The sequence below is a fragment of the Vanacampus margaritifer genome, chromosome 18 (assembly GCF_051991255.1).
Source record: "Vanacampus margaritifer isolate UIUO_Vmar chromosome 18, RoL_Vmar_1.0, whole genome shotgun sequence".
In the NCBI taxonomy this organism is placed as follows: Eukaryota; Metazoa; Chordata; class Actinopteri; order Syngnathiformes; family Syngnathidae; genus Vanacampus; species Vanacampus margaritifer.
Genome location: NC_135449.1, coordinates 11,982,988 through 11,997,821, shown reverse-complemented (window position 1 = coordinate 11,997,821; position 14,834 = coordinate 11,982,988). Strand labels below are relative to the sequence as shown.

Genomic DNA, 14,834 nt, shown 5'->3' with positions numbered 1-14,834 from the left:
TAAACACCTTTCTGATATTTCTCCACTATCTTTCGGCGCAACATTGGAGGAATTGGCGATTCTCTACCCATCTTCGCTTCTGAGAGACACTGACACTCCGAGAAGCTCTTTTTATACTCCAATCAAGTTGCCAATGGACCTCATTAGTGGTAACTGGTCTTTCAGCTGTTTTTTTTATAAGTACAATTGACTTTTCCAGCCTCTTATTGCTACCTGTCCCAACTTTTCTGAGATTTGTTGGCACCATTAAATTTACAATCAACATATTTTTCCCTTAAAATTATACATTTTCTCAGTTTAAACTTTTGACCTGTCATCTATGTTCTATTCTGAGCAAAATATTGAAATCTGGCACTTCCACATAATTGCATTCAGTTTTTATTCACAATTTGCAAAGTGTCCCAACTTTTGGGAATTGGGCTTGTACAAAGAAAGCTAATATTATCATTTTAGGCCACTATGAACCTTGCTACATGCAATTTGACTTTATTTTTTTTATTTGCTACTTATTCACCACAGGGAAACACATTTGTTTATTTAATGTGGGAGTGGAGAATGGTGGACAAAATGTCAGCCAGTAAGCGAGATGTCAGTGAACACAAATGACTTAAGTAATAATTGGCTAAATTATCTTAATTAATCTAACTGGATTCCAATTTCCAGTTTCAGCAATTCCAAAAAACATAAATGTGAACGTTGCATTAATCAAACAATATTTTTGATGCTGCATTTTTGATTAAACTGAACACAATTCTACATGACCTCCTTATGAATTCAAAGAGCAAATAACATTCTGAAGGAATTTGTGCGTGTGTGTGCGCACAAGTGCTCAGGGCTTGGTATAGCTCATTCAGCACACAAGCAAGGAGTAATTGGATTTAAATTAGGCATGTTCCTCGGCTCAAAGCTTCCTAATGTAACGTAAAACAGAACTCTTTCAAGTCTTTATCTCATCCCGTTATCCCCTTTCATATATTTTCCCACCCTAGTCATGCCCCTCCTCTTGTCCCTATTACTTATTATATTTATTATATCCATTATCTTTTCAAAATGTTTTCCATTTTCCACCAGCCAAAAGGTTTCAGAGGTCAAAATATAATTTTGCATTTATACTGTCAGCCTCTAAATGACCTCATAAGAAACTTGTCCGAGATTGGACATGTTGTTGGCATATATGATTTAATTTGCATCAGCTGCTGTACAGGGATATCCCTGTAAGTGCACTTTATCTTTAAGTGTGTGTTGTGCTAATCCACTGAGGACGGAATCTCATCATCTGTTTGTGCGTGGGTGTGTGTGTGCGCAGCAGCTCGCCCAACATCTGGACGTACATATATAGTATCATACATGCTTGCTGATACAATCTTTTTTTTTTAACTGCAAATATTGTACAAGCAGTTTGCACTGGAAAAATGCAGTTTGATCAGCGTTTACAACTCTCGAAATAAGCAGTTTTGAAGTCGCTGGTCATGGCTCCATGTTTGGATTTTGGATTAAAGGGGAAGTCAACCACCAAATGTTTTTTTGACAATATATTGTATACAGCCCCACTGATCGAAATATGGTATTCTGGTTAATATAGCGTTTGTGGAATATAAGCTAAGCAGCACAATCCTGCTGCTTTTATCCATTTCAGGGGGGCGGCCATTTTGCCACTTGTTGTTGACTGAAGATGACATCAATGTTGCTTAACATATCACAGCTCATCTTCAGAAAACAGGTGTGCTGTGATTGGTCGTTGCCTGAGCAACATTGATGTCATCTTCAGTGGACAGCAAGTGGCAAAATGGCCGCCCCCTGAAATGGATAAAAACGACTGGATTTTGCTTCATAACTCATATTCCACAAATGTAATATTAATCACAATGTCATGTTTAGACTAGTCTTCCACTTTAAAACACATTGAAGAGCAAAACTGAGTTTTTTACAGGTTTTAAAGTTGGCATGTTCTGATCCCAGGTATCGGTATTTGCTCAGTATCTGATGTTATTTCAAGGTATCAGTACTCGCAAATGGCCGTTTAACGATCAGGAACTAGAAATTTGAAATTAGAAAAACAGAAAATGCCATTAATATCATTCAACTTCAAGGAAAACATATACTGGAATATATCGGTATTTCTTTAAAATTATCTATCAATTATTATTATTTATTTATTTTTAAATACTAGTGGTATCAGTACTTGGTATCGGTATCTGTGACTACTCATACTGGTATCGGTGTGAAAAAAAAAGTTTGATCGATTATCCCTAGTGACTACACATCCAATAAAATATATTGACCCCCACATTCTGAAGGAAAAAATACTCAACAGTTGTGTTCTAGGAGACAATCCAGCTTGATAAAGTTGACAGTAACAAGGCTCACTCAGCATGTGACTGGCTCTGGTCCGGGTGTGATAGTCCAACTAGTGCATGTCCCTTAATAACTGATCCATGCTGATAAGGGCTCTATCTGGCTCACTCTGGGTCTTTTCTCTCCCCGCAGGGAAATGGAGTGACCTGACGCAACCGCAAGCTAACGTCTGATAACACACAACTCACTTCTATTACATTCAGAGCCCTGTTGAGTGCGAGTGTCTTTGTGCAGTGAGAATAAAATATTTTTAATTTGCTGATCTAATTACGACTATGGTTAAGTTATACCAACTTTTAATTTGCTTTTGTGGGATTTGCTGTTGCTGCATGTTTCCTATTGTTTTGTATGTGTGTTTATTTTGGAGAAACTTACTTTTCTGCTTGTGTTTGCCTTTGTTAATCACACTGAAAAAAATGGTTTATTTAAAAATAACCAAACAACAATTAGCTGAGAGAAGAAAGGGGAAATAAGGAGATAGTCCAAAGGAAAAAAAAAAAGTCCATAAAAACTCTCTAGATCTAACTACATAATGTGTGTTTTCATTACATTGTGATCTTGCTGGGTTAATTCTTACCGAAATATTTCTTGATAATTGTAAGACTTTTTTTCAAGGGACCATTTTACGGTATTTTTATTTGCGTAAACCACCAATACATCTGGGTAATTTAAATTGCTATTATGCTATATCACATACAGTAATTACAGTACAGCTACAACACTTACCCTGTGTGGCAGGAAGAGCGAGTTGACCACTTCTAAAAGACCTTTTGTATCTGGGGAATCTCTTTGGCCACAGATCACAATCTAAACAGAAAGGGGGAAAAAATGAGACAGCATGATTAGAGTGAAATAAGAGGGGAAAGGTGGTACCTGAGAGGAGGTTAGAGGGGGATGAGGTGACGGAGGTCAGTGTCGTATTTGTAGCAGTAACGAGGAAGGCAGGTGTTGTCACTCAGACTTTCGCACACGTTAAGCTCGTTACTCTTGCCCCGAAGCCCTCACTCATCCTCCGTAGGTCACAGATGTCAGAGAGAAAGTTAACTAGACTTGCTACAATTTTTTTTTTTTTTGTCCCCCCCCTCCAGAGTCTCTTCAAGTTTGTTCGGCGAAAGTTTGTCAGGGAAAATCTGATTTAATTGTTTCTCCTAACAGAAGATGCCAGGCGAACAAATGATCAAACAGAAAAGCATCACCATTTTTGGTGAATTGTGAAGCGTAAGAAAGCTAGAACAGGCAGAGATGGTCCCCAACTAAGCTCCGGTAAAAGTTGATGTTCCCTCAAAGCAAAGAAAATATACGACTGAGTATTGTTGCATATGTGGATGCTCAGTCAGGAGCAAATGTTTTCAGGTTTATAAAAAGCGAAGTGCGCATCTCGGCAGCACGGTGCATTATGGGTAGGCCGGCTACTACCAGCTTTTCATTGAAAACTAATGGGGTCTAATGGGGGAAGCGCTGATTTGGACCGTTGGAAAGTTGAGGTTTTTATTTAATCTATTTTAAACATGCATAGTGTGTCATTACTGACTGCCGAGATATTACAGTTAAGCTTATTTAACCCATTAAGGCCGGGAGCGCGTGACCACGCTTCTACTGTTAAAGCCGGGAGAGCGGTTAAGTCATTTTGTTTTGTTTTGACCAATTCTTGGTGTCTTAGCCGATGAAATGCATCAGAATATGTACAAGAGTTTGACGTGGGCCACGTAGCATGTCCTGGAATTTTATTTGAGCATTTATGGCTGACAAACATTGGCGGGAGTTATGAAATAAATGACGCGATTGACGACGGCACGGTAGGAATTTGAATCAGTGTAACCAGTTGACAGTGACATACTGTTAAGAAATATGTTTGTAGACAATGAGGATGTTGAAAATTTTGATGGCTTTGTAAAGGAATGGACGACGAATAATTACCACTCGAGTGTTGAAGGTAAATATATATGGAGTTATATACCCAAAAATGCAACATTTATTTGTTGTTGTTTTTTAAATATTGAAGATTTATAATAATAAACTTAAGTTTGTGTGAACGCAAAAGGTGAAAGCTCTGAAATGCTACGGGAATTATGTTTCTTTCTGCTTCAGGAGCTGAGATGTAATTATTATTATTTTTTTTACTTCAGGTTTTTGGGGGTGACTCAAAAGTCACCCAGGTTTTAGAGGCATGTTTTGCCAGGCCTTAATGGGTTAAGTGCTTAATATTTGGCCGAATGTGAGCACTTTACCTGGAATTGGACAGAGGACAGAGGACACAACACCAATCAAGAGACGGGTAGGATCTTTCTTCACTGAGGGGGTCAACTGGGGCTAGAAGCAGGTTCTTAAATGACCGTCACTCCATTAGTTTCATTACACGTACGTCCGCTAGCAATCTTTGTAATTCTACCGTCTGTTCGGTTTCAGGATATTGACAAAATTAAATGTGTTCAAGAAATTTTCCCATTTTAGCCTCTTTTACGTTCGTTTGGATCTTTCTTTTCTGTCTGGAAATTGGGAAGAGTGAACGGAGATTTACAAGCGTACACTTCCATCTTCTCGAGCTTCGCAATGGTGTTTTTTTTTGCCTATAAACTCCATTAGGACAGTCAAAATTGGCAGCAAGCGCACCTGTCGTTTTTTCACTTAAGGCTGAAAGCCGTTTAAACAATGCTTGCAAGCTTTAGGGTGTACCGTTACGCAAACACCTTCAGCACTCTAATCTCCGTCATTTAAAAGATGGCTATGTTTATTAGCAATTTTTTTTTAACTTGATTTTCACGTAATGTAAACTTCGCTTATTATTCTAACGTGTGGTAAATTTCAGTAACCCATGTATGTTGTTTCACATTCATATGGTTTGGCTGAACATTTTAGTGTTTTATTATATAATGATTAATTATCAATTAATTATTTCTTGTTCTTATTTTTCAGTTTTACTATAATCTGGGAGCATTAAATAAACAACTTGAAGCAAGTACACTTGGTCTCTTAAATGGAAGACTAGTCCGACTGTGCAAGCAACTTTTTTTGATGCTCTCTATATCACAAATCACACACATCATCTATGACACTACTTATGTGCCAGTTCCCATGTGTGGGTAAACACTTCTTGAAAATCATCAATTTATTACTAAATATTTTGAGGATCCCCAAGTTACAGCTCCTGCATCCTCAGAGGTCTACAAGAGAATCTTGGTGGCAGGAAACTGAATGGACAAACAATAATTATTTTTCTCATTAGTGTTTTTGAGAGGCTAACCTGCGTAAGCATGTGGTGCTGTGCCATAAGGGCCCGGACCATCTCGGGTAGAGCGATGGGGATATTGGTAAGACGGTCGGAGAATGCTGCCAGGAGCTGCTGGCACCGCTGGAGCCATTCCTGCCTTCCAGTGTACTGCGACAGACGCAACAGATTGGACGCTGACACCGAGTTAGCACTGGGCTCGGCTCCATCTTGATCTGAAAGACACAAAAGGAAATGATCAGAAATAGAAACTAGGGTGAGCATATTTTCATTTCCCAAAAAAGATGACACTCTGCCTGGCCTCGAGATACTTAAATGTTACTCAAAGTTTACTCAAAGATGCTATACATTATAACTATTTATTTTTTTTTATAAATGGGGCAAGCTGGGATCGAACCTGCACCCTCTGGGTGTTACCAGTGAGCTATCAGGTTAAACCCTTTCATAAGGAACGGAAAATAAACAAACTCTGAATATCGACCAATGGTCTAACCTCCTCATAAATCACATTTTAATGGAAAAAATATCTGCCTCAAATAAAAATCAACTATCAAAATTTATAGAAACATGGTCTACGTATATAGAATTTTTTAACCTAATTCTGGTTACTTAATTCTGCCTGTTAGCGAGAGCCACCACATCGTGATAACTTACATTGATGTTTCTGCATTTGACAATTTATTATTATATTATATTATTAGTATGGGATTTTTTTTAATAGGTTTTAGGTGAACTGATGAATACACACACGCTCGCATGCACGCACGCACACACACACACAAAAAAAAAAAGAAAAAAAAAATATATATATATATATATATATATGAAAAAAAATTTTAAATAAATGATGACATGTCAAATCGAATGAACAATACTGAGCTCTCCATAAGAAAAAAAAAATAAAGGAACGGCTTGAACAATATTTATACAACATATAAAGGCCGGAAAATGTAAGATGTTAAGTATTCAGTTAGATGTTGTACTGTCAAATAATAAAAAAATAAATCAACATGAGTAATATTTTCTTCAAGGCTTAAATAATACAGTATAAAGTCGCAAAATGATCATTTAAACTTGTAAAGCTATATATAAGGGCCAGTCCCAGTTCTAACAGGACCACCCCTCAAAAAGGCCTAATCTGGGACCTGGCATAGGCCCGTTAAGAGATTGGTTCTTATCTTTTATCGGTGTCTAATAAGAGCCTGTGGGGCTTCTTCTCATAACCTATGACCTCACAAAATGTCTGCATCTCAACAAAACCTATGTGTCACAAAACAACGCATATGTGTAAATAACAATGCATTCTTTCAAGTTAACATATGCTGTCTTTTAGAAGGCGTGGCAACAAAACATTTTTTTTGTTTTTAAAACAGAGCTATTTAAAATAGAAAGCCTCTCTCAAGAGTTCAATGTAGAAGACAAACACAAGAAGCTGAGAAAGGCAGTGGTGTAAATGTGTGGCAGAGGGGTAATCCGTCTTGTAGAGGCAGACTCCGCTATTGGGACGGACGTGTGTGCTGCCGTAGCATCACTAATGGACTTCAACCCATTCCAGTGCCGCCACCATAATGTCACAGTCGATCCTTTCACATGAAAGGTCTCAAACGTCGACTTCAATCAATACACACGCATGCAGGTGTGACAGGCATGAGAACGCCGACACTCATGCAAGCTCTCTCACTCGCAATCTCATCACTGATCTGTCAACAGTTCACAACCTTTATGACTACAAGCTTTTCACCATCTTTCAGTACAAAATGATACTCCAGTCATCACGTGGGGCATTTGGAAGGCCGCGGTAGGCTATGCCGGGTGTGCTTTCTAATACTCGTCCCACCGCCACACCTGACAATTTGGTGACCAAAAGTAGAGCAGACTTTAGACCAGGTAAAAGCAGGTCTAATTTGTGGCGCAGGTGGTGTTATTCATATTTTTGGTCAAATTGAGGCACAGGCAGAGATTCTGAGCTCTGCGGACGAGTGGTGGATGCCATCATATTTAGTAGAGATAAAGTAATTTCATTCATTATTAATATTATAATTTTTATTATCATCTTAACTATATTTTTAAAAGCACCCCCATGGTTGTTTAATATGTTCAGTGAATGCAAGCATATATTGGATATGTGTCATTTGAAATACTGTATTTGTGTAAACGGATTAAATTTGGCACGGCAGCGTAAATTCAGCCTAAACGTTCTGTAATCACAATTCCGTGTGGTTTTTCCTCCCACATTTGTTGGATGTGCAGTGCACATCTCTCCGCGTCTGCCCTATATGATTGACTTGTGATGCAATTAGGGATAGTCTTCAGTAGCCTCAGCTCTTAAGCAGTATGAAAAATAGATTGGCCATTACATGAGAATCTCTGACAGCATCATTAAAATTTGTGAATTTTGGGAGCGGCCATTAAGTGTATGGAATCAGCAAAATAATTAAGGGAACCATCAACAGTATGTTTACATTTATTTGTCCATACACAATTAATTAATTTATTTGGTTTGAAAAAATAAAAATTGATTGTTTGATTTGTTTTTTTTATGTGAAAAAAAACTGATAATTTCAAAATTACTGATAAATTGGCATGTATGTCAAATGCTTTAAAACCATAGTAAATTCTGGGCAATATTTTAAAATAGAAACGTAAAATATGATAGTGAAAGTCTATACTGTACTGGGTAAGTCAATATGATTTTAGAATCTCAAAATACTTCAGTTCAGTGAGCAACAAGGATAACATATATATATATATATATATATATATATATATATATATATATATATTTTTTTTTTAAGGATCAGTCTGAAGAGATAAGACGAATGCCAGCTGACAACAGGCTGGCTGCAGTGCACTTTAAGGCCAGACATTAGATTATGTTGGAATAATCCTCTGTGGTGAACCTGTTTGTTTGACTGTGAGGCAGATGTGCTAACCCCTACTCTGCTTACTAACACCCTTTATTTATATTTCATGACAAATCGATGTGCAGCACATAAAGGCGGCCCCTGTTTATTAATGACCTGAAACATTTTGTTTGCCAATTGAAAAATAACATAAGTTTTCATAAAGTCTAACTCTACCCTTGCCACATAATGATTGCTATGTGATCACATACAACTGGTAATGCAGAAAAGATTTTAACAGATCTTTGAACTATATGATGATAGCCTTATTATTTTACTTACTTTTAACCATGCATCTGACCTGAGTGTCTGAATATCTCATTACTACTGATATGGTGAAGGTGCCAATGACTTTACTGTGAATCTCTCGCACCTTCTTTGAGTTTCAGTAGAACAGTGCTGTCACTGGGATCACAGCAAAAGTAGCCTCCACCCGCTGAATCCCAGAACAGCGCATCCTGTCTGAGCTGCAGCTCTTCGGCCCACTGCAGCCACTCAGTCTGCAGGGTGGCCTCATAGAGATCCAGCAAGCCGCAAATGATGAATGCGTAATCATCCAGGAAGCCAGAAATAGGCGACGATCTAGATGTAAAAAAGCACGTTAAAGGAATGAATGTCAGAAATGCTGCCATATGAAAAGTGGCCTATAGATCATCAATCAAGGAATTTCAAGGTTCTAGATGTGGATTTTGTAAGCACTTCAAAATGCAGCCTTAAAGGTGTACAATCAGGTGCCAATCCAAATTGTAATTTTTCAGCCAATCAAATTCCTCAAAATAGGGCTGAAATTCAATTACAATTTTAATTGCACTCCGCAATTACAAAATCAGCATAATAGTTTAAAAAAGAAAAAAAGAAAGATTATTAATACTCATTTTCAGTTGAGTTGTTTAAATTAATACATTTGCACCTTTTTCAAATTTCAAAATAACTAATTAAAAATAAATTGTGTTTCATCCAAAAGGAACTTGCATAATTGTGTTTTAAAGAACTTTATTTGTCTCAATATTTTTTTTACGTTTAAACATTTTTTTGCTTTGTACCAAAAAATAATCATGATTTCATTACCAAAATAATTACCTCATTCACTCCCAGCCATTTTCACTGAAGCAACCCCTTTTGCTACCGGCTGTTTTACTGGATTTTGACAGATTTTGCAAGGCCAACAAAATATTGTGTTATATTGCTATAAAAACATGGAACTTACCAAAAGAAAGATTAGTCTCTTCTTTCATCAGGAAAAAAAAAAGTATATTTCTATATGTTTCTATTTTGTAGCAATTAGCATTATAATATAGTTAAATTTCATCATTATCCACAAATTTGTTTAAAACAGTGGGTAAAGTGATTTTTTGCAACATGGCCTTGGTTGATCTCTTATACCCTGCTGCCACCTGCTGGCCGTTTTTGTAATAACTACTATTGCTTCAAGCATTCTCTTCAGTTCAGAGGTGGCATTAAAGCTTTCTGTATGCTCTAGCATTAAATATATCTAAATACATTTTGGAAGCATGGTAATATTTCAAAATAGAACGTATTTATATGTTGTTGGGAGCAAATGAGTAAATACTAGTAATGAATTAATATTTTCTTAATGATCGAGCAACCCTACCTCAAACATCTCTTTTCTATCCATACAATTTTCTTTTCTCATTTCCCTTCCTAAACCCATAACGTGCATCCCTTAAAGTACCTTCAACAGGGTCCTGATTCCCCACACTAATTGCATTCCCCCTCAGGTTCCCAAAGTGACACCCTGCGTGGGTGAGTGCAAGTGGACGGACGGTGACAAGGGGTCAGATAGCGTTGTGTTAGGAAAGGCCGGGGGACAGGTTTATGGAGACCGCGAGAAGAGTGGTCAAGTGGTTGAAAACAGGACTTTGGAGGGCATGGAGAAACTTTTAGTGGTCTTGTCGAGGTGAGGAAAGCTGTTATTCTCTCAGACAGCCTGTGTCATATCGGAAGGGCCAAAGGGGAAAGTGAAGGCACTGGCGTTGCGTAAGAACAAGGTTTGAAAGATCCCTTTTGACATTTTGGCAAATATTAGGGGGGAAAGAATAGACTAAGCAATATTGAAGCAGTCTATGGGGTATAGAAAGGTCACAAAATATACAAAAACAATTCATCTGTAATTAGCAATGGCTATTCATTTTCATTAGAAAAACAAATAAATTGCTCCCTGTCTTTTGCAATACTGTAAATATCAGCCTTTAAGCCAAGGAAGCTACATGGTGAGAGTTCAGCGAGTAGGTCTGCAAGTGTGATGGATGTTTATCAGAAGCAGAGACATTATGAAGCCACCACACCAAAGAAGAAATGACCGTATCCTGAAAATGACCCCCATTATCACAGCGACATAAAAGTATCTCCCCAGCAACCACATCACAATGGAAGTTTGTCTCCGATAATAAAGTCTCCTTCACACAAGGACATGTCAGTTGGTTGAGGTGACCAGTTAAAAGGACGGCGGCCCTCAAGTGAAAAACTCTTTAGAGATTAAAGCCCATTGGAAATGTTCAAGGACCTTTTTATTCGCCCTCTTGTACTTGAAATGTTTTAACAGATGCGAGCCGCGAAGCAAAATTTGGAAAGCAAATGGACAGGAACAGTCAGAGAGGTCATTAATGACCTACTGTATTGTTTTGGTTCGCTATCCTCTCTGTACATTAGCAAACACTTAAGTGGGGAACACACATTCCAATAATCACGCCAAGTTTGAGCCTTTTTCCCAGGGATGGACCGATTATCGGCCCATGCCGATATTTGCCATTTTGACAAATATCGGCATCGGCCTTTTTTTTGCGAAGGCCGATAAGGCTGGTTTCTCACTGAGCGGTGAATGCGTGCAAATTGTGCATTTTCATCAGGATTTGTAAGATGTTCAGGCATTTTTTATTTGTCGCAAAGACATTTTTCACTGTCTGCAAAGACCTTGTGAAATCTTTTACGAACCCTGACAAAAAACTAAAATTAGCTACATTAGCATGCATTTGTCGCTCAGTGAAATACAGGTAACTTTTCATTTACATATTTATTTCAATTGCCATTTTACTTTATAAAAGTTGATGCTGACACTTGGACACTTTTTATTTAAAAAAAAGAAAAAACATTTTGTTGAAATTTTCAAAGTTCCATGTCAGTCACATTGAAAATGAATCGAACGTAAGTAATGTGGAATCAGTGCACCTCCCGCCCCCGCCCGGTTGGGGGGGCAGCTGGTCGCTCCTCTTAACTCACTGCACTAGTTTTGCACAATACTTTTTGTGACAATACATGTATTCACACTTTTTTAGACATATAGGGCACATAACACACTTTGGGGGGGAGTGGGGTACGGTGGAAACACCGTCTTCGCCCTACAACTCCCCTCCAATTTTAATGCACCACACAACTAGGGGGGCGCCATCGGTTGGGGCAGACCGCAGTATGGAGCAGTGCTGCGGTCCCCTGTCCGTGTGTCTCCCCCCCCCCCCATTAATTTCTTTTAATGCACCACATACGCTCATTGACATGCCTGGGAGGCGGGTGGATCGGAGCATGGGGATATCATTTCCCTCTGCTCCGGTTCACCTGCTCCCAATTTTAATGCACCACACACACACACTTATGTATATACACTGGGTGGGGTCACACTCAAGGTTTAGGGGTATAGAGTTCGCCAGTCGGCGAGCTGGCAAACTCAGTAACAGGGTTAGTTTTCACTTAGAACGTTGGGGTGACGACCGGGGCCTCTCCCTGCTGGGCCTGGAGTTCGGGGGTGCCGCCCGTCCTCCGGTGCCCCCATCTCCCCTTCTGCCCCCGGTGTTCTGTCCCTCCACGTGGTGGGGGGTGGGGTGGGCGCGGATGCCCTCTCCGCTCCGCTGCCCGGCCTCTCTTCGGCGCCGGTGCCGGCTGGGGTCACACTCAAGGTTTAGGGGTATAGAGTTTGCCAGTCGGCGAGCTGGCAAACTCAGTAACAGGGTTAGTTTTCACTTAGAACGTTGGGGTGACGACCAGGGCCTCTCCCTGCTGGGCCTGGGGTTCGGGGGTGCTGCCCGTCCTCCGGTGCCCCCATCTCCCCTTCTGCCCCCGGTGTTCCGTCCCTCCACGTGGTGGGGGGTGGGGTGGGCGCGGATGCCCTCTCCGTTCCGCTGCCCGGCCTCTCTTCGGCGCCGGTGCCTGGGTGCGGGGTGTCTTCGGGGTCTGGGGATCGGGGGCTGCCGGTTGGTGGGGGTGGGGGCGGCTGGGTGGGGGGTGTATGGCGGGGGTGGATGGGGGGCGGGGGGGGGTCGCGGGGGCTGTGGACCGGTGGGGTGCCTGGCGGGCCTGCAGTGCCCCGTCCTGCTGCGTTGGGTTGGGGGCGCGGGCCGCGTTGGGGTGGGGGGCGCTCCTGCTCCTGGGTTTGCTCTCCGAACGGTGGCCCCTGCGGGGCCCAGGGGTCGTTCTTTGGCGCTGCCGCGGCCTGGGGGGCCCTGAGGTGTTGCGCTTGCTCTGTCCTGGCGGGGGTCGACGGCTCCCCTCTTTGGTGGAGATTTTCATGCATGCCAGATCCACCACACCAGCATCTACCGAAACTCAGACACAATCTGCTTCTTCCTCAGGTTATTGAATCGGTGGAGGCTGGTGTCTGTGGATCTCACTCTGCTTCGTCTGTCCTTCCTACCTTTCCTCAGTCTCTCCTTTGGGCCCTTGAGGTCTCCCTGATTTGTTGGAATTTAGATGTCTCTGGGGTTGGTGAAGGACTCTGGTTGGTGGCCTGGTGGGTGATGTCTGGTCGGTGCTGGACTTCACTTTCCTTTCTTTTCTTTGGTCCTTCTTCGGGTCTCCTGACGGCCCCACGACTCGGGCTGGATTCTGAAGTGTTCGGTTTAGGTGAATGGTATGGGATTTTTTAATAGGTTTTAGGTGCACTAATGAATACACGCACGCACGCACACACACATAAATACATACAAAAAAAAAAGGGAGAGCAATGATGATGACATGTCAAATGAACAATACTGAGCTCTCCAGAAAAAAAGAAGAAGAAAAAAAAAAAAAGTAATGTGGAATCAGACAATAAATACCCAGGAAGGCGTGAATTTTTTAAGCAAGTGTAAATCCATGTGGGAGTTGTTTCTCTGTGAAAAAGTGAGGAGAATAAAACGCTATAATAATAATTATTATACTAATAATTAATAAAGGTTAGAAACAACATAAGTGCTTGAGCACTGCCACAATTAGAGGATGTGGTCTTAGTTATACAGTATTGTTTATGTTGTAGGTTTGCAACAATACATGTTAGTCATTGACATTTTCTATTTAGTGATTAATCCAAATAGAGTCATCAGTAATAACTCCTCATCTTGTTGGTGAAGGCAATAAAAATATCAAACATCCAGAGCCAGGAAAGGAGAAGTCCTTAGAAAATAGATAGCATTAGCTCATCAACACATCCACAAACCATTAACCCAAATTGCCAAGGTAGCAACCATTGCTCCTGCTAAATGAGTCCACACACCATACGTGCCTCATATGACATACATAAAAGCTGCATCGAGCGTGAGAAAAATCGCCGTGATAAGCAGTCTCCATGCTGACACACAAGCGAACATGACAATTATGAATGAGACGAGAGCTGCGGATCAAGGCCAGGTTGTTCAAGCACAAGTGTGCGGCTCTTCATGTGTGTTTAAAAATGAATGCGTTTTATCTTGGGCGTTGTGGGACTCTTGGCATATTTGTTTTCTGCTGATGCGGAGGGCTTTATACACTCACTCATTGACATTAACTAGGGCACAGCGCTGGCCAACAGAACCAGGACACCTGCAGCGGTGCTGTGTGTGAAAAAGTGAATACACAAGCACACAGGTTTCTGTTGCTTGCTTTCAAAAAACTCAATGCATTGTATTTGCTTGGGTTCTCAGTCCAAAAAGGTTCCGACCTGAAAACGTCTTCAATCTTACTCGTGCAACAGGCTTACATAATCAGTTTAAAATGTGGCCAACCTTGTTTCAATCTTGCCGTGTGATCAGACCGTCGAGAGGTAATTTAATTACGGGCCGGTTCATGCAAATGCAGAGTTGACTATAATGAGATTATTGTGTCATGTTTTTGGACTTCCCATTACTGATCCAATTTCTCCCAATAGTATTGGTTCTTGTGCCTATATACGCATTGGCCTATTTCCTTTCGTGATACAGGTAAAAATATAGGATGAGTTAGGCAGTGAGGCGATCCACACATATACTAGGTTTTGACATTTAAAATGTGAGATTCTTGTCTGTAGGCCCCCCAATAAGGCGGCCATGTTGAATAAAATATAAGGTACACCTGGGTTTCTTGTCTGTAGCCCCCACCCCCTCACCCACAATTGGACGGCCATGTTGGAC

General features: G+C 40.6%; 1 protein-coding gene across 2 annotated transcripts in view; it reads right to left on the bottom strand.

Moving 5' to 3' along the window:
* spata20 (spermatogenesis associated 20) overlaps nucleotides 1-14,834 on the bottom strand; it is a 45,001-nt gene that overhangs the window by 19,889 nt on the left and 10,278 nt on the right. For both annotated transcript variants that reach the window (XR_013289262.1, XM_077551302.1), the window contains exons 13-15: nucleotides 8,858-9,066; nucleotides 5,597-5,796; nucleotides 3,082-3,162 (exon numbers count right to left, since the gene is read on the bottom strand). Coding sequence is in view for 1 of the 2 variants with exons in the window: in XM_077551302.1 (XP_077407428.1) it covers nucleotides 3,082-3,162; nucleotides 5,597-5,796; nucleotides 8,858-9,066 (490 nt within the window). In the remaining variant the exon portion in view is untranslated. The remainder of the gene's footprint in view (nucleotides 1-3,081; nucleotides 3,163-5,596; nucleotides 5,797-8,857; nucleotides 9,067-14,834) is intronic.